The sequence below is a fragment of the Hypomesus nipponensis genome, chromosome 17 (genome assembly GCF_054491055.1).
Source record: "Hypomesus nipponensis isolate SF chromosome 17, ASM5449105v1, whole genome shotgun sequence".
Classification (NCBI taxonomy): domain Eukaryota; kingdom Metazoa; phylum Chordata; class Actinopteri; order Osmeriformes; family Osmeridae; genus Hypomesus; species Hypomesus nipponensis.
In genome coordinates, this window is record NC_140377.1 from 14,154,000 (window position 1) to 14,177,133 (window position 23,134).

Sequence of the window (23,134 nt, forward strand, 5' to 3'; positions counted from 1 at the left end):
TCATCTGATAAATTGGCTCCTAGGAATTCGAAAGTGTGGACCTTCTCCACACAGTCCCCGTTGATGTAGAGTGGGGCCGGAACTGCACTTTGCCTTCTGTAGTCCAGAATTAATTATTTCGTTTTTGTGGTGTTCAGTGATAGATTGTTGTCTGAGCACCACACTGTCAGTTTCTGTACTTCATCCCTGTACGCTGATTCGTCATCTTTTGATATGAGCCCGATCACGGTGGTGTCGTCAGCAAATGTAATGATGGTGTTGGTGGAATGGGTGTTGGGAAAATTGAAGATGTAACACATTTATCCTGTATAAGAATGATTCTGTGTTCAGCATTCCTTGTGTGTAGAGAGAGGCCTACCCCCAAATCTGAACTTTGGGGAACACTAGGCATATGTAAACAAGGTGACCTGGGCTGACCACTCTCTCTTACTGGAGAGGCCATAAAAGATGTTTGGCCTTATCGGTGTTGGGCGAATCATGTGGACAAGCTTACAGGGGTCAAAAGGAACACACACTCAAACACGCACGCACACACGCCTGCGCCAGGTCTATGCAAGGAGCCAATGAAGAAGAGCAATGGAACATTTGCATGCCTTTGTCTTAACCAATGACTGTAAAGAGTGGTTCTGCTTAAATAGCTAGCTAGCACAACATGCTAGCAGACATACTTTGTAGCACAATGGCGTGTGATGTTTTTGTCTCCTTGTGGGCCGGCCGCAAGCAATAAAGCTTTCTTAAACTTGTTCATCGACTGACTGTGCAATGCTTGATAGATTAATATTTCTGACACAATGGTCCTTCGATTGCCGGATTCCAACATCCATTCCACCATCCAGAACCCAAGAACCAAGAATTAAAATCGTGCAGACGTGCATGACGGTAGGGAACCTCGCAGCAACTATGGCTGTTTAAAAAGAGGCCAGTTTTTTTTTGGGGGGGGGGGGGGGGTGGTGGAAAGGTGACGGAATTCTGGACTAGCTAAGAGGCACAACTTTTGATGGACAAGGTAAGAATACATTGTATATATATAGTCGACTTTGTTTTATTTTAGGCCTATGTTGAGAAAAATTCCATAGTGTAGTCGTTAAAGGTGCACTCTGGTCCCTATCAGCTAAGATCTGGTTAAAGCCCAGTGCAGCGAGTAGGGCGTCATATTTACTGAGACCTGTGATGTATTAGGAACAGAAAGATCGGTGAAGTAAATAGACTGTAGGTTTTGCTAAGAAAATGGTGCCGGGAGATCCGGGAAACAGAATCAGTTACGGCCTGACCGACCAGAACTGAGATATTTGAAACATATCTGAGTTTAGTGGTAGTTAAATACCTAACCAAATGGAAAGATTATTGCTGATTTATGTGGGAATGCCATTGCAGTAAAACTGAGTGATGAAATACTCCACTGTGAAGTTGTACACTAAAACTCTAAATGGATCCTGACCTGTAAATGTATATTGGTTGAAATTGACATATAATAACTGATTGTTATTACTGATGAATTGGGAATTGTAATTTACACATGTTGAAAAGGGTTGAATCCCATTGTTCTGCATTTGTGCGGTCATTAATGCTGAGATGTGTTTGTTTTGATAGATCTGGGTCTGGTGGTAGACACGTGCCTTACAAACATGTGTTATTAAATCCTAGCCAAATGAACAGGTTGAGGCCTGGGCGACCATGACTCAGATATATGTGTGAACAAAAGATAGGACTTTTCAGTGTACAATGCAGAATTTGAACTCTCGATTTTTAAATTAAAGTTCAATTAGACGTGCAGTTCTATCACCTACGTTTGCTTAATTCAGATCCAGTTGTGAGATAGTGAAGACTAATCACAGAGTCATACTTGCTAAGATGTGGTGCCGGAGTCCGGAAAGAAGCGTTAGTAACCTATTTTACTAAGTTCTGTAGAATACCAGTGAAGCGGGTAGGCTGTCCACAGCCTGTGAGAAGGCTACAGGTAAAAGATATCTCCGTGCGCCCGTAAAATAGATCCAGTCTGAAGGACTGTAGTGTATACAAGGGGAAATAATTCGCAATTGTTGCTAAGGCCTAATTTTTATGTTGTTATTAAAATAGTACTAAGAGTTGATAGAATTGTAAATATCGAGGTTCTATGTAAATATAACCATGGTTAATTGTTTTAAAAGTTGTACAGTGGAAGTGTGAAATGCTTAGAAATATGGAAACCAAAATTTGGGTTCAATGGTGAAATTGAAGTTTGAATTCCATTTTTTGGGTTAAAGAGTGAGGAGAATGTGGTAATTTGTCTCAAATGAGTCTCAAAGAAGGCTGACATGATTCTAGGAATTTGCCAGTCCGCTGTCTGTTGAATAATGTCAGAGAAAAATGGCAGAAAGACAGCGCTTGGATCGTAAAGATCAAGGCTGTGGTTTCGTGAGTGTCCAGAGAGACAGCAAAAATGGCAAAGGTATTTGTCATAGTTTACAGACAGAATCAACAGCGATGGTGGCGGGTACAGGCTAGTAAAGGAATTGCAGCTTGACATATGAGATCAAAGATGAGTAACCGCATGACGCATGTGCAGAGAAATTGAGAAATTGAGAGATTGAAAAGACGCAAATTTAGAGAAATAGGCGAATTTGATATTTATTTGGTGATTTTTAAAACATGTTACGTGATGAGTATTTTGAAATATTTGCTAACAAGGTTTTTGGTTGTTTGAGTACATTTTACATGAGTTTCAGAAATTCAGAGGAAAGGTGATCCCAGAGGGTAATTCTGCATAATTATGTGAGTATTAATGCTGAGGGATGTGTTTGTTGGATAAATTCAAAGTTTGGTGGTTAACAAATGCGTGATCAACATTTGTTGTAATTCCTAGCCAAACAGGGAGGTTTTTGAAGGCTTTCCGACCAGAACTTGTATTTATAAGCGGCATATCTGTGATGTGTGAAGGTATTCAATAAGAATGCAGAAATGGTTTATAAATTGGTTCTAATACCTACATTAGGAAGAGTTATAGAGCAAAATTAAGTGAATAGAAAGGTAAACGCCAACCATCTGTGTTGTTCAAAGAAAAATACGTTTTTGCTTTGTTCCAGAGCGTGCTGTTTGTTTGATTAGAGTTTGAAGCGGGCGCTGATTGGAAAAATGTGATAGATTTGAGTTATTCAAGATTAAGAGTAATTGAGAAAGTAACAAGAGTGTTACATTAAATCATAATACAAACGACTAAATATAAAATTAAATATTTTCATTTAGGGTTTTTGGTCCGCAAAATTGAGATTTGAAGAATTGTCTGTGCATTACGCATGCCGAGGGCACAATGGCTGTTAAATATAAGAATATTTAAAGGAGTATTCTGTATTACATGTAAGGGATAATGCCCGACGAGGTGTCCAATATCATCTGATAACGGACGATGCGGAGGCGTGAACCGTCCGACGCGCAGCGGAGTCCGTTATCAGATGATATTGGACACCTCGAAGGGCATTATCCCGCTTATACCATGGTCACTTGCCAACGATTTTTTTTTTACAAACATTAATTTATGTTTAAAGGCGTTTTGCAATAGAAATCTAACGTTTTTTAACGTTAGCTAACTCTGATATTTATAGTCCGCTCAGCTCATAGAACCAACACCGGCTTTCCTTTGGCTGAGCTATTAGCCCAAAAGCTAACGTTATGCTGGATTCAAGGCCAATAACATTGTGTACGGTTGACAAACAGTAAATATAATTTTACAGTATGTTTGACAATAAGATTTAGCTAACTAGCTAACCAGCCATGTCACTGTCCCAAAATCAATATCAAGATTTTCACGAACAATATCGGCCATATACTAGTACTAGGGCTACAGTATGGCCGCAGCCTGTGGAGCGAGTTGAATAGCAAATGGATGTGAGATGATCGCATCATAGTTGACATTTTCTCCAATCAGTGATTATAATTTGACAGTATGTTTAACAACAAGACTAGCCAGCTATCAAGCCATGTTATTGTCCCCAAATAAAATCAAGATTTTTAAGAAGAAAATAATCGGCCATGTGTAGAGTTGCTACTAGCCGCAGACTGTCTGAAGTAGATTGACTAGCGATGTGAATAGCGAATGGGATGTGAGATGAGCGGTTACGTGACACTGACACACTACATTAATAAAAGAAACATTTTTCAAATAGGTTAAAATAAATATTGAAGTCACTCATTGTTGTAAATACAAGTTTGCTTGTTAAAGTCTTTCACTTATTGTAAATGGAGGCTTTGACTACGTCACTGTTGTTATGGTTACATATTTAAGATATTTTGTACAGGCTCCTGTGTAGCCAGCGGAATAATTTAGAACGGTGAAGACAGTTTTTCTGCAATGACGCAGTAGGTGTCCGTTATCACCCTATAATGTACACCCCTGCAGCCAATCAGAATCAAGTATTCACCCAGACCATGGTATAAGCTTTGATAAGACTTTTGAGAAGTTATAGAATAAGGTTTTGTTTTACGGGCTTATGTTACTCTTGTTAAATTGTGAATTTAAAGGTTTAAAACAGAAAAAGGGAGAATTTATATTTTCTTTTGTCTTAAGGGCATTGTTTGGTTGACGTGATTACGGAGCGTAATACTGGCATGAGTGACTTACGTCTGGGAGCAGTTAACTGTCCGAACATTGCTCAGAGAATTAGTGGAAGGCTAATTTTGAAATCAAACGGTGAGATTTAGTCAATAATGGCAACCTTGTGTGTTATGGGAACTTATGGGAAGTTTGTGTTTAGACAGGAAGGCTGTTTTTATTTGGCGAAGGAATGTGTTTTGTTTAAGGATTTGAGTTCATTTGGAATTGTAACTTAATTATCTACATCTGATTTTAATAACCACGTGCACCACAAATATCCATTGACATAGAATCAATTGATGGCACTTTTCTTGTTGGGTTATTTTGAATCTGTGTTTTAACACAAATGTTTTATTTTGGTTTGACGAAAGGAAATTTAAGTAAAAAAAAGAAAGTTACATAAAAGATTGGTCTAAGAGGATCATGGTAGGTTATGAAATGAAACAAGAGAATGTTTTGTGGTTGTGAAGAGATGATTGGTTTAAACACTTTGATGTTCTGTAAAGGGAATGGGAAAACATTTTAAGTCAAAATAGTAAAATCGAGGGGTTTTTAAGAGTTTTGATAAAGGTATTGGATGCAATTTGGTTACAAATGAGAAAGAGAAAATAACTAAAATATACTTTTATTTTGAGTTTTTATGTAGTTTGGCTTTACGTTTTATTTGGATGTTTTGTCAAGAGCATGACACAATGGTTGGGATAAACAGTTAGTCTATGATGAGATTGTATTATTGAATGGTATTAGTGCATAAGGAGGGTTATTATAACCTTTGTTCTGAAATAATTTGGGAAGACTCATTAAGTCTGATAAATTGTGGTTATGATGGTTTGTGCTAATTAGCTTGTTTTTGATCCACCTCTTCAGGAATTTGGACTAGTTCTAGGAAAACTCTGCGCTGTGCCTATAGTACAGTGCGTTGAGGTTGCCGTTTTGATCAACTACACTACATTTTATAAGAGAAGATTACACAATCATCATGCACACAATCATGGCATCCGTTTCAGCAAATTGGACATTGAGAAACAAGGAGAAGTAAAGATGTACCTGTTTCATTGATAACAATGCAAATGTTAAATAGATTCAGAAGTGAAGTTTTAAGCTTGAGATAGTTTAGAAACCTTCCTGTGGAATGACATTTTGGTACAAACACTTCTATCATGATACGTCCTACCAGTTACGTAAATACGTTCCAGTTGATTTGTTATGTTCCAGGGCAGAAGTTTGAATGTTTTGAGAACAGTTATAGTCTGTCGGAAGAGGTGATAACAATGCTGTTTCATTTGTGACTTGATGAAGTATTACCTGGGAATTGCATTAAAGCTTCATGTTTAGTTTTTGAGAAACTTGGTTCAACTACAGAAAATTTATATTAATTTGAAAAGAAACTGAAATTGACAACATGTAATGAGATTTCAGGATTTGTGCCAAAGTGATGTGTCTTATCATGCAAAGGTTGTAAAAGAGTTAGCAGCAGGCTGGAAAGAAATGTCTGTTGATCGTAAGTCCTGACTGCTCTGTAGGAGATCACCTTCGGGGGAGGGGGAGAAGCTTTTGCCATCTATAAAATGGAGATAAGGTTGACTGGGGGAGTACATTTGGAGACAAAATCTGGGGTGACTTAAGGGTTAAACAGGTTTTTGTTTGGGTAAGTGAGGTTTATGACTCCCAGACCTGTAGAGAAATGCTTATCACCTAACCTGGAGAGGAAGAGCACAATCAGGGCCTGTCTTAGAAAAACCTGACTGACTGTGTACTGAATGTTTGATGGTTTTAGAGATGACCATATTGACAACAAGTAGGCATGCTCTTATATCCTGATAATTTCTGTATTGATTTCTTTGTTGCAATCTTTGTTTCAAATAGATTTTGTGTGGTTAAGGAGATCTGAGATGAGGTCCAACTCATCAGACGTCAAATGACCATTCTGCTGCGTGATGACGGGTTTTACCCAATACCATGGGCTTCCGTCATGTCCAAGCATTCACACTACTAGACTATAATGCTGTGTAGTCTTATTGAATTACACATTTTTGATTTTTATGAATTATTTTGATTTTATGTATTTGTATTTTATTGACTGTGTATAGGCGTGACTTTGGAAAACACATTTTATTCAGGATAAACAGGAGGGATATGTTGGGAAAATTGAAGATGTAACACATTTATCCTGTATAAGAATGATTCTGTGTTCAGCATTCCTTGTGTGTAGAGAGAGGCCTACCCCCAAATCTGAACTTTGGGGAACACTAGGCATATGTAAACAAGGTGACCTGGGCTGACCACTCTCTCTTACTGGAGAGGCCATAAAAGATGTCTGGCCTTATCTGTGTTGGGTGAATCATGTGGACAACCTTACAGGGGTCAAAAGGAACACACACTCAAACACGCACGCACACACGCCTGCGCCAGGTCTATGCAAGGAGCCAATGAAGAAGAGCAATGGAACATTTGCATGCCTTTGTCTTAACCAATGACTGTAAAGAGCAGTTCTGCTTAAATAGCTAGCTAGCACAACATGCTAGCGGACAAACTTTGTAGCACAATGGCGTGTGATGTTTTTGTTTCCTTGTGGGCCGGCCGGAAGCAATAAAGCTTTCTTAAACTTGTTCATCGACTGACTGTGCAATGCTTGATAGATTAATATTTCTGACAATGGGTTGGAGTACAGTCATGGGTGTACAAGTATTACAGTAGTGGGCTCAGCACACAGCCTTGTGGAGAGCCAGTGCTTAGAGTGATGGTGGAGGAAAGGTGAGGGCCGAGTTTTACAGTTTGTGGGCGGTTTGAGAGGAAGTCCTTTATCCAGGTGCAGATGGAGGGGGAGAGGCCAAGTGCAGTTAGTTTGCTGACTAGTATGTCAGGGATGATAGTGTTAAAAGCTGAGCTGTAGTCAATAAAGGGCATTCTTATATAGGTTCCACGGAGTTCCAGGTGGCTCAGTGTGGTGTGGAGGGCTACGTCGATGGCATCTTCCGTGGACCTCTCATATGGTAAAATATGGAGTTACTGGAGGGAGTCTCAATTTGATGGCTCTCACACATCATTGTGTAACTTACTGTAGCATTGCTAGTCATGTTGATAAGTAAGGGTCAAGATTGTGGTGTGATTGTAGTTGTTTTTGGTTATAAAAGGAATTGTGAAGCATTGTTCTGTGGATTCTTGATCTCCTGAGACCTTCTCATCTCTGGGTTGTCCTACTCCTTCCTCACCTCTTGCTTTCTATCTCCGGTTTACAATAATCATGGTAGAGTAGGAAGAGTTAACCTTCATTGATTTCATTCATTTGCAATATGATTATATTATTTAACCTTAATTGGACCATTCCTGCTCTGATTTAACCCATTGAGTAAAATAACTGTAATTCCATTGGTATTGACATTATTTGGTTAATGTTAATACACTGTTCAGTTTCCCATCTTCCTTCAAACCATAGGGGAATTAGTTTAAGTTGTTTGGCCAATATTGACCCCCTACAATCTTGAAATAGATTTGCTGAAACACCAGTTACAGGACGGTACATGGTGAATCATGTAGGCTAAATTGTAGGAAGTTGGAAAAATAGCCAATAAAAACACTCATTAGATTTCTATTTGTAGGCAATGATGAAGACCAAATACAATTTCAACTAGAGAGGGTACAATTTCTGGGGAAATTGTAGGGTGTGCTTGCTTGCTTCAGTTGCAGGTGGGTCCGTTTTCCCTTCTAGTGATATTTCAAGCATTTAGCCTACTCATATTGCATAATTCATTAATAACACCCTTTGAAACAAGGAACCCCCTTTGAAACAAGCTACTGTAACGGTGCGTCCACACTGCAGCGGGGCGGGCAAAGCGGGGTGTCGGCTTCCAATTCATTTTCAATTAAACCAAGCGTTGATGCTCGCGTAGGGCATTGTGGGAAGGTGAGCGGAGTGTCGACGCTCGCATAGGGCATTGTGGGAAGGCGAGCGGGGCGTTGAAAGTTGGATTTTCTCAACTTTATGTAAATGAGGAGCGTGAAAACTCTGGCGTTGGCCAATCGGGTTGGTTTCTTGTAACCTAGCAACTGTTGGTAATGGTAAACATTTCTAGGTTTAACAATTTCAAGATGGAAGAGCAACTCATCGTATGTGTCTTCATACCCAGTATTGTATGATAGGTCTATGTTAAACAACTTAAACATAACAAAAATTATGCCTGGCGCAGGGTTGCTGAGGTTGTCGGCGTCAATGGTGTGTATTTTGTACTTTAATTCAGTATTGTCGCTACGTATCGTTACGTAACTTTCTTCTGTGCTAGCAGCATAGTCTAGCTAGCTCACCAGGCACACGATTGACATCCAACGTTGAAATGCTGGCTGGCAGCCACTTTTTTTTTGCAGAGATTTCGAGTAATATAATAAAAGGGTACACATGTCAACGTTTATGTCTGATGTATCTTTTTTGTAGATAAGATCATGTCAGATCTAGAAAGCGTATCGGATTTTTGCTTAATGTGTGTAAAAGTTGTATTTTGTCTGCACATTTGCCATGACATTATACAAACTACAATAGTGATTTAAGAGAACTACAGCTCTGAATTAATCTGTCTGACACGCCCCTATCACGCCCATATCTTTAAAACACTGCTGTCCATTTGGATGTAGAATTGACCCTGGTATGAAATTAAGAAAATACTCACCAGACGCAGATCGACAGTTGACTGAGTTTCAACACTGTTGACAACACTGTTGTTGCTGCCGCAATCGTCAATGGAGGCTGACAGGCTCTCACGTAGCAAACAAATCAACGTTTTTACAGCAACCTATATTAAAATCTCACCACCTGGCTGTTTTCGCAATAGTCACATCGTCATAACATTTCCCTCTTTCTGTTTTTTCGTGTAAAATTGAACTATATGATACTATATGACGCTTTCTAGCATGGCTGCCGCCTAAAAGACTAGGACGTCTCACGGGCGACCTGCACTCGCTCAAATAGCTCAATCGCTCAAAAAGACTGTCACGACCTAAATCATAAATCCGAGATTGCAGTTCCACTCTAAATTGCTTTCTCTACAAAGCCAAAGGGTTGTGATGGTATTTTTCACTCGTAATCCAAGCTCCAATTTGCGAGCTAGAAAGTCTCTATCACGTTGTATGCATGCGTCGTTGCTAACGTGTGTTGACGTGGTGACGTAGCTAGCACAGTTTACCCTTCGTCGACAAAAAGCACTTTGTCCCCACAAAAACATTGAAACCTCCTGTGGTAGAAAATTGAAGCTGGTCTGTGTAAATATGAAAAGTCGAAGATGGCAGTTTCAATACAATTTATTCAGACTATAAAATTACATATGATTAAACAAAGCTTTGCTGATCAGTCTCAACAAAGGAGGTGCTATCCACACAGATCGTTCGTAGGAGTGATAGAGACTATCACACATGCACAGACTTATATAAACTTGAGATCAATAGCATTCTATAAAGTCAATCAATCAATGTAGCCAACTCTGTGATTGGCTCAATACATTAAACAATACATTTACATCAAATGTCTCACTGTTCTTTGTGTGGCAAATCTCCCCAAACCAATAGATAATACAACCATGGGAGTTTGACCAGTCAAATGGTCAACTGTCCTTTGTGTGACCATCTTCAAACAAGAACTTAATTAACATCACCTATGAAACAGGAAGAGTCAAGGCAGCTTGATCCATTTATCTATCTCACCACAGGTGACAAGAACAATACAACCAAACCCACATTGTCCTTAGACCAACTGTCTCTTTCCCCCAGGTGACAAGAACTCTCAGGTCACCCAGACTTCCCGTCTCTTAGACTTCACGTCTCCTAGTTAGGTGTATAAAACTACAGGTGGCATCTCTACCAAATGAGTTTTCCACAGCCATTGTATCAAGCTTAACATACTGTAAACTTCTCTTAAAACACATTTATTATACATATGACTAAAATTTCTTTCACACCTCCTAAACTGTGCAACGGAACGTAAATCCCAATACAAGCAACGCAATTGAGACCAAGACAAACATTTTGACACAGGCGTTGTCTATGTAGTCCAAATATTGACTGATCCTTAGGGGGGCAAAAATAATAAATAAATAAATATATATGTGAGATAACAATGGTTTGCCGAAGGCAAGCACACCCCAATAACAATAGTGTTCCCTCCTATCGGAGGAACCCTAATAATACCTCCAATAACAATAGGGTTCTTCTACCGGAGGAACCCTAATAAAACTAACAATGACAATATGAGCTATGAGCTCTCTAATTGTTTGTAATCCTGGTAGATTAAAACAAGTACGTCTGGCTAACGTGACATTTACTTATATTAACTCACTAGGTAAGCCATTAACCACTACATTTAAAATCCCAAAACAACATTATCATGCTAGTTAGATGTAAAATGTTTGCAGTGCAGGTCTAGAGGGAGGAGCTAATACGGGAGATGCCCGTCGTGCAGAGAGAAAGACAGACTGAAAAAGAGATGGAAACAACAGTGATTGACTTACAGAGATTTAAAAAGAGATCAAATTTTACGTGTGAGAGAGGGAAAGAAGAGAGAAGTAATCGGGCTTCAAGACCGGCCACTCCACAGAGACTGCCCTCCTTTCAGTCACCACTGCCCTCCAGTCTGCCAGAGTGGCTTTGAGGTCATCTGTCATCATTCTGCTGGACCTTTCTGCATTTGATACGGTTAACCACCAGATCCTGCTCTACAGACTTTCTGAGATGGGCATCACTGGCACTGCACTCCAGTGGATCTCATCCTACCTGTCAGGAAGATCCTACCAGGCCTCCTGGGGAGGCAAACTGTCAGACCCTCACCAGCTCTCCACTGGTGTCCCACAGGGCTCTGTCCTAGGACCCCTCCTCTTCTCTCTGTACACCACCTCACTTGGACCAATCATCACCTCCCATGGCTTTTCCTACCACTGCTACGCTGACGACACGCAGCTGTACCTGTCGTTCCCCCCGACCGATCCGGGGATCTCAGCTAGGATTGAAGCCTGCCTCGCAGACATCTCCGCCTGGATGACCGAGCACCATCTCCAGCTGAACCTTGCCAAAACAGAACTTCTCATCCGCCCGGCCAAAGAGATTAATGTTGTTTAAATTGTAACTTGTTAACTACATGCTCTTATGGTTCTTCCCTTTGGCACTTCTGTTTTGGTTGTTCACAATGTGTGCTTCTTGTTTTGGCTACCCACAATGTTTTGGGGCTATCTTGTTGTTATTATCAGTGACCTATGCACTTTGTAAAGCTCTCTCTTGGAAGTCGCTTTGGATAAAAGCGTCTACTAAATGAATACATGTAAATGTAATGTAAGACAGAGAGAGAGAGAAAGAGAGGGGGACAGAAATACAGAGACAGAGAAAGTGAGAATTAAGCTTTAGCCCGAATCCCAATACTCCCCCTTACCCCTAGCGCTTAGTTTACCCCTAGCCCTTGGCCCTCAACTGAGGGGTAAGGGCTACATATCCCTAAGACTTGGGACGCCACTTGGTTACAGGTACGTCATCTAGCACTAATCAATATCTCCAAAGCAAGTTGTTATGCACTGATTTTAAACAAAATTAGCTGCTAATGGAGTTTACTTAAAACTGTAGACATGCTAGTCAAAGAAATGCGGGACTGTTGTGCAATTCAGCACTGTAACATTAGCGTACCAAACTAGCGATTTTTTGAAACATTTAGTCATTTAGCAGACACCCTTATCCAGAGCAACTTACAGTAAGTACAGGGACATTCTACCCGAGGCAAATAGGGTGAATTGCCTTGCCTAAGGACACAACGTTATTTGGCACGGCCGGGAATCAAACCAACAACCTCCTGATTAATAGCCTGACTCCCTAATCGCTCAGCCATCTGACCCCCAACATAGAAACATTTCAATTAGGAAAATGGTTGCAAATATATATGTTCAGGACTGAATAACAAAAAAAATAGCTGAAAATATTACCTTTACCAGACTCTCTGGATGATCTGGCCGCCATTGTTGCCGGTCGCGCAGTATTCACATAGCCCTTGGTTTCAAGTAAGCTCCTGATCTTACTTGGTTTTAGTCTTAGCCCTACCCCTACCTTAAAAAGATTATTGGGACACCACTAGCTCTCACAGGAACGCGCAAAACTAAGGGGAAGGGGTAAGCGGGAGTATTGGGATTCGGCCTCAAGCTTTTAGTCATCTGTTGGCTTCCTCTGTCTACTCCAATAAGACTCAAGCAGGTACAATGGCCAGGCTTCTGAGACCTTTTGCATGTATGGGTTACAGGTAAAACAAAAGACTCAGGGCTAGCTTCTCACAGTGAAAAACAAACCGCCCCTAAAGTATTTTTCTGAAATAAAACCACGGCTTGTAACCTGATTTTACAGTTTTCTTGTGGTTGTACAGCTTATATTTCGAAGCGGCGTATAGCCCGGTTTTAGATTAAAAAAGTGGCTTTGTCCCAAGATCTCTACAGACCGTGCAGCTAATTTAATGCTCAACACTTAACGCTTATTACTTGAAAGAGGAATTATTTACTGTGTCGTCTCAGTTACACTATCAGGGCTTGGAAATACAGTGACTTGAAGTAAGCAAATGGCTAGTAGAACATAACATTTCATAATAATTTCATTAAATCAAACAGCTGCAAGACCCAGTGAAATGTTTATACAGCCATCAAACCAACGTTAGCTAGCATCGCTAACGACATTGCCTAATTCAATTTCGGTAGGCTATCCTCAGCAGGATTCAAAGAAGATAGTGTGGTGGACTCAAGTTTGCTTTCTCTTTTGTCCAAGGTGAGATGATCTGACAGGAAGTATCTCTTAGTTGAAGTCGATTATGACAGGTTTGCTTTATTGTGCCAGGATTGGAATACATTCGTTAGGCGGTCTCAGCTCCAGAGACCGCCTTTCTCTTGCTGCACCAGACATTTTATATATTGGCAATCGGCCTGGAACCCTGATAAACAGATGGGGCCTATTTCACAATACTGTTGACTCACTTTAAAGGGCAAAATTCCCCCCTTCCCGCACCAGCTGCTTTCTCTTGTCAACCTGACCTGTGGAAGTATCAGAGGGAACAGAGCATTCTACTGATTGCTTTATTGGACAACAGGACAGGCCCATAGAAGGAAACGCCCTGTGGTTGTTGATCTGTTCGACAACACCTAGCTGACTCCTCCCTACTTTGCTACGGTTGGTCTACAGTTAGTCCCTTATGTGAGGTCAGTGTCCTGAGCTGACCTGTTACAGACTTGTACCTCAATACAGAGTTTTAGCCTACGACAATAGCTAAACTTATACTATAAATAAAATAATTTTGTAGACATAGCAATGGATTTTGCCACGCGTGGACATACTATCCACAACCAAAGTGTGTTAGGCTACGGCATGCTGTAAGATCGCCTATATTCGTGCATTGCTTGGTATTGTAGCGGGGTCTCGTCGTGTTAAAATAGAAATACTTAATTTATCATAAAGTTCAGGGCACCACCCTAATATTGGTTTAGGACATTAGGGAATCCTATATTTAACATGTAATATTCAGTCTCATCTTTAGGAATGAATTCGTTCTAAGTGTAGAGCCAATCGTAACATCAGTGAACACGCACGTCAAAATATCTTTACAATGAATTTATTCAAGTAAGGTAAACGGATCTTATGAACAAGTTAGATTATGGATTTAATATTAGTTATTGGTTTCAACGAACAGAATGAAATGGACTAACTTAAAGAAATACAGAAATGGTAAGTCAATGATTACATCCTTACAAATCATAAACAGAGCTCACGCCAATGTCATGTCTGGGAGGAAAGAGCGTTAGCCATAGTTACGTTTGATCAGGGGTTGATCAATGAGGTTGAGGGCGGTTTGCGCCAAAGGTTCATTTGAAGAATCGGAGGTGAAAGCGCGGCTGCGCTGCCGGGTCATGTGGCTGAGTCTGGGGGATCTCAGTCAAGTCGCAATGATAATTGCGTTTTTGGTTCTTCTGTTGAAACGTCCAGATAGTGTCGCGATCACTATAAAGTTGAATCTCAGGAGAAGCTTGGAGACGTCCTTTGGAACGCCAATCCCAATGGCGTTCATGCCATGGTTGGTTTCGCTGGAGTCCGAGATTGATGGTCATCTCAGATATTTATACAGTTCAGAGTTCGAGGGAGGACCTGTCTGGGGTCAGACGTTGATTGGGGGAAGCTGGGTTGTCAACTCCCCCCTCCTTCCTTCACACCTACCAAAGGTGTGATCTGGTCTCTGGCTGGTTCAAAAGATCATTCAAATATTGTTCTGGACATCTTGGTACAGTTACAAAATATAGTTGAATGATTGTTTTATTAAGAGAGCTTTGTGTAGATACCAAGAATGACATGGTTATCTTTCAGGAAGAAGGAGTAGTTACTAGAATCAAGATTTCAGTGAACACAACATTAAAACAAAGTAACAAACATGACACAAATATCCCTCTCATAATTCTCCACCTTGTACTCTCGTGGTAAAGGTGAAGTCTGAAGAACTTTCCTCAAAAGTTCTGATTAAGGTATGTTCTTTGTTCAAATGCCGCCAAAACGGATGCAAATGGTTGCTGGAGACGTGTCGTCTCAAGCACGCCCTTTGAAGCTTGCAAGCTAGCAGGAGGGCTGAGATTGGGGAGGTCCTCCCCCCCAATTCTATGGTTCCTTTGCATCGGCGTTTGGTGGGTAATCAGCATACTGAGGGTGTCACAAGGGCTGATTAGGTTTGTCTGATGTGATTGAATCACTCTTCAGGTGTGGCAAGATGTTGGCTCCGTGTGGTCTTGCTTACCTCACTACAGTATCAATGTTTCCTCTAGTGCAGCATATATTCCAGGACGGGTAAATAACGAAAAATACGGTACATTACTGTACAAAGATACTCCTCCCCTCTCCTGCTGTCCTTACATTGTGTGTATTGTTATATACATTATATATATATAATGTTTACGGATGGGCAGACGGATACGGATGGATAGTTTGTTTATGCTTCTCCGTAGGCTGTGGGTGCTGAAAACAATTCACCGCCAGAAGAGTGATGGCGCAATGTTTTTTTGTCAAAAACAACCTTAGAGAAACTCGTTGTCGAGTGTTTATTTACCTAGGTTATCGAGAAGTCGGACCAAATTTACAAATTAGCCGTTTCATCAATAAAATACCCACATTTTCAGCAACCACACTGCCCATTTCTCGTCACATTTTAATTCAGATGCTGATTTACATGTATTGTTTAGCTGAAATATGAATTGTAAAAACTCACAGCAATGGCAGTCAAAGGATTCTGTTCATCCTGTTGATCACGGCAACCCGCCCCTGATGCAAGTGGTTCTTAATACTGACCAATCACAGCCGTAACTATCCGAAATTACGACGGATAGTTAGAAAATTCAGGAGGTACACGTCAAGCTCGGAAAGCCCTCGGAGAGCCCTCGGAGATCCCGTTCCACGTAGACGAGGGCGCTCCCATGTGTCAGATTTTTTGGAAAATGGAGTACCCTAAATAGGGCCTTCATCTATCGGCGTACCTTTATCAGTACACTATTGTATTGTATCTTCAGCTCCACAAAAGGTATAGAGTCAGAATTGCCAGAAAAGCATGCCAGCTTGCATGCTGCACAATGCTACCAAATGCCACAAAAGTAGGACATCCTTGTTCTTGACATTTTTGACAAACTTTAGTAGAAGTGCTATGTATTTTGGACGTATTCAATGTTTCTGTGCCATACTAAATAGTATGGGAGCCTGAGTATTAGGGTGCTGCTTCTGTCTTCATGTCTGCTTCGCCTCCTTTATCAAGATCAACCTGTCCCCCTCATGTTGCTTAGTGTCCAATGCCCACTAGCCATTCTCAAGTGTTTACTCATGTTTGTCCACGCATTTCCCACCGTTCTTTCTTTCTCAGATCGGCTCATTCTTCATGATCAACCTGTGCTTGGTGGTCATCGCCACCCAGTTCTCGGAGACCAAGCAGCGAGAGCACCAGCTGATGCAAGAGCAGCGGGCCCAGTGCCTTTCCTCTTCCACGCTGGCTAGCCTGGCCGAGCCAGGAGATTGCTACGAGGAGCTCTTCCAGCTGGTGTGCCACGTCCTACGAAAGGCCAAACGCCGCTCCGCCGCCTTTTACCACTCCCTGAGGGGGAGGCCCCCGCCCGCAGGGGGAGGCAGGGCCAACAGGAAAGGAGGAGGAGGAGGGAAAGCCAACAGCAACAGGCATCAGTCGATGCAGTCACAACGTGAGTGGGGGAGAGGCGGAAGGAGGGGGTAGGGGCTAGGGGGAGGGTCTAGGGGGAAGGGTTTCTATAAGCAGATTATTAGTGTGAGGTATTTTGAATTTGGGGGGTAAATACGACTTCAGCGGCAAAGCCTTCTTTCCCCTGGAACTGGCGGTTTTCCTACAAGTTCAAACCAAATGGAGTGCTTTGTGAAATATCATTCATATGTCTTCTCACTAATATTTATTTCTTCCTTCCCTGCCCAGATTCTCACTGTCCTCACCAGAACAAGCCAGAGCACCCCTCCCGACCCCTGGCCAACTCCCTAGCCTTGACTGTCAACCAAAACCCTGAGGACTGCCCCCAGTGTGCTGCCATCCTGTCACTCAGGGAAGAGGTGGGAGCTATGGACGACTCAGCCAATGGAGAAGAGGAGGAAGCTGTGGAGGAGACAGACAGGGAGGAGAATCATCGGAAGGTTTGGAGGGAGGAGGAGAAGAAGAAAATGACATGTTTTGGGCGTTGCAAAGACACCTGGGACGAGATGAGGAGGAAGCTGTGGGGGATTGTGGAGAGCAAATACTTCAACAGGGGGATAATGATTGCTATCCTTATCAACACCATCAGCATGGGCATTGAACACCACAACCAGGTAGAGAAAAACCTCTCCACAATCAAGTTGCAATGTTGTATTAACCATGTCCAACAGTGGGACAAGTACTCCATGTTGTGAATCACAGCTAGGTGGAGGGGCCAGCTACAAGGTGGAGGGGCGTTGTTAGACCAGCGGGGATCGGACTATAGGAATGCAATAACTTGAACAGCATTTTCCCTATCCGTATATCTAAACAGATCAACAAAGCTACCCCCATTTTTGGCAAACTGAAATCCCAATTTTCCCCACTTCTTCTCCAGCCAGGAAGAAACAATCCTTCCCTATGGCTGGCATCCTGTCCGAATGACTTCAGTTTGGTCATGGTCAGTGTGAAACTTGTGGGGCAGTGTGATCAGGTACATAAATGCAGCATACTCACTGAGTGCCAGTAGGGCATTATGTGTGTAGTTCATAGCCCTCTACTGACCGAAGTAGAGGCAGTTAACCCATTCAGCGTTCTTTGTCCATGATGATCCCTGGAAGAATGGATTAAACAATTTCTGGCCCTAACTTCTTCAGGGATCCCTTTGGCTTCTTATTGCATCACTTACTATGCCTAAGATGTTAGGCTTGTTTTAAACAGCTGGGCCAGTCAGAGGTTAGCTCAAACTTTAAACATCCGGTAACAACTTTCACACGTCCACTGTCAGGTTTAAAGTTACAGGAAATTACTTTCACTGATTGGCATTAGAAATTACTTTGGTTCATAAAAACATTGCTGTGCACTCCATCTTCCATTACAATGCCCTGGTTCTCACTAACCTCCACCTCCTCCAGCCACAACATGGTAAGGGAAGGGTCAAGCTGTAGGGAAGTTGATGGCCAAGAACTCAGAAGTTGAGTCTCCGTTCACTCAGCTGGCCTGGTAGTTCCTCCGGGCACTAGCTCAAGTGAGTCATTCGTTGACCTTGAAAGGGGACTAGTCACTAGTCCTCAGGCAGTTGTTTGCTTTACCTTGGTCCTCCTATCAACGTATACATCTGGGATTTTTTAAACGCTTGGAACAAACAGTCATTGGTTATTTCTTTCCCCAATAGTGTCTTCTTTCGACTTATTATTGTTTAAATCTATTTTTTATATTTAAATCCTATTTCTGTTTACTTTCCTCTTATAATATACCTCCCCCCTTGCGCACAGGCCAAGCCATGCGCACAGAAGATTATAAGAGACCATAAATCAACAATTAATCCTTCATAAGTTCTCCAAACGTTTTAGGTCCTTGGACCACCCCCCTTTGACCCATAACTGTCCCACAACTATGTTTGCTGGTTCACAACCCTCAGCAGAGTAAACTCAGCAGTCAATTCTACACCTGTCATCATGACAGCAGAGAGGGTGGCCCTGGCTGCCCATTTTCCCAACTCGGCCATGTTGTTACCTATAGTCTCTAAAATGTTAACTCTTTGCGTGCCTTGCACCTCACCATAGCTATTTTGTGGTAACCTCATGACCGAGATTACAGAAATAGCCCCGGGCATGGTGTTGTACGGGGATCCAACAGTTCGTATACATCGCTGGTGATAGGGAGGTTATCTGAAGAAGGCAGGGCGAAGGATTCACGACAACGGAAAGGAGTTTGATTCTTTGGTTCATTAGTCGAGTACCCGGATCAAACAATCAGTTCAAGACAAACTGATGGCATGAGTGAAACTCTGTCTCTCAGCCATGCTTAAATACATGAGTTGGACAGTACAGATATAGAATACACAGAATTGCTTCCTTAACTGGTCTTCAGTGGTCAGTACACTGATACACTAGAGTATTCAGCAGGCTTCTCGGAGCACAGCTCTGACATGAGGATAGGCTCCATCTCGCCCTTGCCCCCTTGTCATAGAAAATTCTAACGGCACTGTGTAGATTTGAACATAGTCAAAATGGCGGTTTCAATATCATATTTAGTTTGCACAAACTTAAGAATGAACAGAGTACTCCGGACCTGTCATAGCGAAAGACATGCAGATGTAACCTACAGGTCGTTCGAGAGAGTGGTGAAGAACTATCACACATGCACTGCCTTATATACACTTTCGATCAAATGGCATTCTATAAGGTCAGTCAATCAATGTAGCAAACTCTGTGATTGGCTAACTCAACTCAGTGATAGTTTGAAACAATACATCTCCATACCAATTGTCTCACGGTTCTTTGATGTGACATCTCACCCCAAACCAGTAGATAATAAAGCCCTAGGAGTTGGCCAGCCAAATGGTCAACTGTCCTTTGTGTGGTCATCTTCAAACAATACTTCTAACTAACACAAACAATGAAACAGGACACAGTCCTTCTAGCCAAAGTTCAGAGCAACTGCCTCATTGACCCCTTCAACTACTTCTCCCCAGGGTCATAAATACCTTAAAACAATACAAGATGCTTTCCCCATACTCAAGAGTAAAATGCCACAGAGCCATCAGCACCCCATATTCCTTTGAACTCAACTTAATTATCTTCCCTTCCTGTCTTTTACCAATGAACATAGAAACTTATAGATTTCATACACATACATCTATGCATATGACCAAAAATTCTACCACACCCCCCCAGAACTGGGATCTGAATCAGAGTCACTGGATAAGTCTTGACCTCGGCCAGAGCTGGCAATTGCTCTGGCCTTGCCACAGAACTTAAGTCTTTGTTTTTTTGGTCCGGAGCACCATTTGAGGCTTGTAAGGTGTGGGCCTCTGCCCGGGCGTGGAGGTGGGGAATGTCTTAGGGGGCTGTGGGAGCCAGTTCACGGCCCTTCTTTTGGCTCTCTTTGGCAGTGGCTGACTGGCCCCTCCCTTCCAAGATTCTCAGCTCCTCCTCCTTCTGCCTTAATCGTTTAGCCGCCCGGCCCTTGCCGGTGCGATTCACGATGAGGAACTTCATGTCACCGCAGAGGTCCCTATCGAAGGATCCCCCCTGCGGCCAAGAAAGGGCCATATCGCGGGTCCTTTTTCTCAATTTCTGGCTCTGGGCGGAGATTCGCTCCCTCAGCAGGGGATATTTGTGCTTGAGCACCTGGTCAGCAGTGGATCTGGCTTTGGCTGGCACGACTCGCAGACTCTTCTTGGCTCGGGCGTAGAATGGCATGGTTCAGTTGGTACCTGCAGACCTCCATGCCCGGGCATGGTGATCTAGGTTCAAACAGAGATCACATGATTATCTAGAACTCTCACCTTGGATCTCCTTACATGGTGATTGTTTCAGTCTCCCTACTGTATCACGTTCTGTGGTGGGGGAGATGCTTTATGTTCATATGCTAGAGGATTAGCACGTTCCTTTCATCATACCTTTTTCTCAGGGGGCCTACCTAGTCACCTCAAGTAGGTAACTTCTTTATATATCTTGGTGTCCGATCTGATCACTCCAGTTTGATGATCTCATCCTTATGGCTTGGACTGGTTGCTCAATTTATCAGTATGTGTGCAATGTATATCAGTCCCCCTCAGTTGGCACAGTTGGATCAAGAGTGACAGAGAAACAAAACCATTTAAACACATTTCAATCTCCTTTTAATTTTATTTAACCTAAAACATCTTTTAGTGACAATATTGATTTCATTCAAACAACATGTGCTCTCCGTTTCTTCCTTGGCCTCCTTGGGGGGACCTTCCAACAAACAGAAAGGATATTATTCTTTACTTTTAGGCAAACATGTAGTTTATTTATCTTCAAACCCACATTCATTCATTTTGATATATCTAATGACGTTCATTCACTGGGGAACCTTATCTAGGTCTCAAAATCAAGACCATGTTACTTTTATTCACTAATTCCACCTGACATAGTTTTCCTTAAAGTTACCCCTCATCTAACCTATTTTTAACATCCCCTTACGGAAAGAAAATATATTTACCAATATATGATTTGAAATACATTTTAATATATTGTAATATATTATTTTCCATTACATTGACCGATATATTATATATGGAAATACATGGGATAATATATTGATGATAAATATATTACTAATATATTATAAACTATAACATATACTCATGTAATATTAAAGCAATATAGTACTCGTGCTCGTGGGGTTGTTGAGGAATATACCACAGGTGGTTTTCGGCCGTAGGCAACAATTTCTTCTGAAATCCCTTTATTTATGACTGTGACATTAGGACTCCAGTTCCCGGTGTGGATCTTGGGTAACGCATGAGCAGTAGCACATATTGTGTGCTAACAACATTTTCAATTGTTAAACAAAGTTAGTGGCCTATCTACCAGAAGGACAAATAATAGACAGTAAACGTTGTCATAACAGAAGCAAACACTACCCCTATTTCCAAACTCAATTCTGTAGGCTACCTGCCCTTACGAAAGGAAAATATATTGCAGTATATTGGAAAATTAGATGTGATATATTAGGCAATATATGTCCATATATGGGATTTAATAATTATATTGTACGGAAATACATGGGATAATGTATTGATGATAAATATATTACTAATATATTATAAACTTTAATATATATATTAATGTAATATATTGCAATATATTGCAGAATACAGCAATGATTGCCGTTTTCCATATATTGCAACATATTCAACATGAATATATAATGTATGTGTTTATATATCCCAAAATATATGCAATTTTATATCTATAAATACCACCATAATGTATTCCGATTTATATGGGAAAATGTATTTGTAATATATGTAAATATATAGTGTCACATGTATGTTTAATATATGGTAGAATATATTTGAATTATATGTAAAAAATATAGCTGCAAGCAGCAATGGCAAATTCCTCCTTCAAAATGGCAAAATATTTTAAAATTGACATAATAGATAGTTACACCGGGATTACCCAGAAAACTAGAAACTGTTTTGTAAAAAAAAAAAAAAATGCCAAGATCCGGAGTTGATCCTGGAACCCTTCAATTACTAGCACAACCTCTCATCCAATTGAGCCATTCCAAGATCTAGACTCTGCAGTGTTCAGTTAGTAAATAACAAAAGAAGACGTTTTGACGTATGGCAAACATAGTCACATTTGGTCCAAGCTCAAACAGCTCTAATTCAGGCATATATAAATAAATGTCAATCTTATGGTATTTACGTTTTTGGGGGCAAATTTTCACTTAGCAGGTGGTACTGTTTGACCCGGGATTCCGTTTGAAATACTGCCGTTGACAACCTTATTAGAATACCTTGTAGATGGCTGAGTGGTTAGGGAATCAGGCTATTAATCAGATGTTTGCCGGTTCGATCCCCGGAAGCGCAAAAATGAAGCTGTGTCCTTGGGCAAGGCAATTCACCCTACTTGCCTCGGGGTTTGTCCCTGTACTTACTGTAACTTACTGTAAGTCACTGGATAAGATCGTCTGCTAAATGACTAAATGTAAAAATCACCGTATATGTCTGTACATTGTATGTGCATGTTCTCATATATGTACACATGCATTGTACAATATATCTTTCCATATAATTTTACATATATTTAAAATATATTCTACCATATATGAAGCATACATGTGACACTATATCTTTACAAAAATTACCCATACATATAGTACATGAATATATATTATAGTTTATAATATATTAGTAATATATTTATCATCAATATATTGTCCCATGTATTTCCATATATAATATATTGGTCAATGTAGTGGAAAATAATATATTAACAATATATTAAAATGTATTTCAAATCATATATTGGTAAATATATTTTCTTTCCGTAAGGGTTTCTACTGCAGTTTCTAAATCAATCAGTGTCAATACG

General features: G+C 41.0%; 1 protein-coding gene across 1 annotated transcript in view; it reads left to right on the top strand.

The window, feature by feature from the left end:
- The window catches only part of cacna1ia (calcium voltage-gated channel subunit alpha1 Ia), a 442,500-nt gene that overhangs the window by 162,762 nt on the left and 256,604 nt on the right, over window positions 1-23,134 (top strand). The window contains 2 exon segments of the mRNA XM_084676906.1: window positions 16,449-16,779; window positions 17,025-17,410. Of these exon segments, the coding sequence (XP_084533032.1) occupies window positions 16,449-16,779; window positions 17,025-17,410 (717 nt within the window).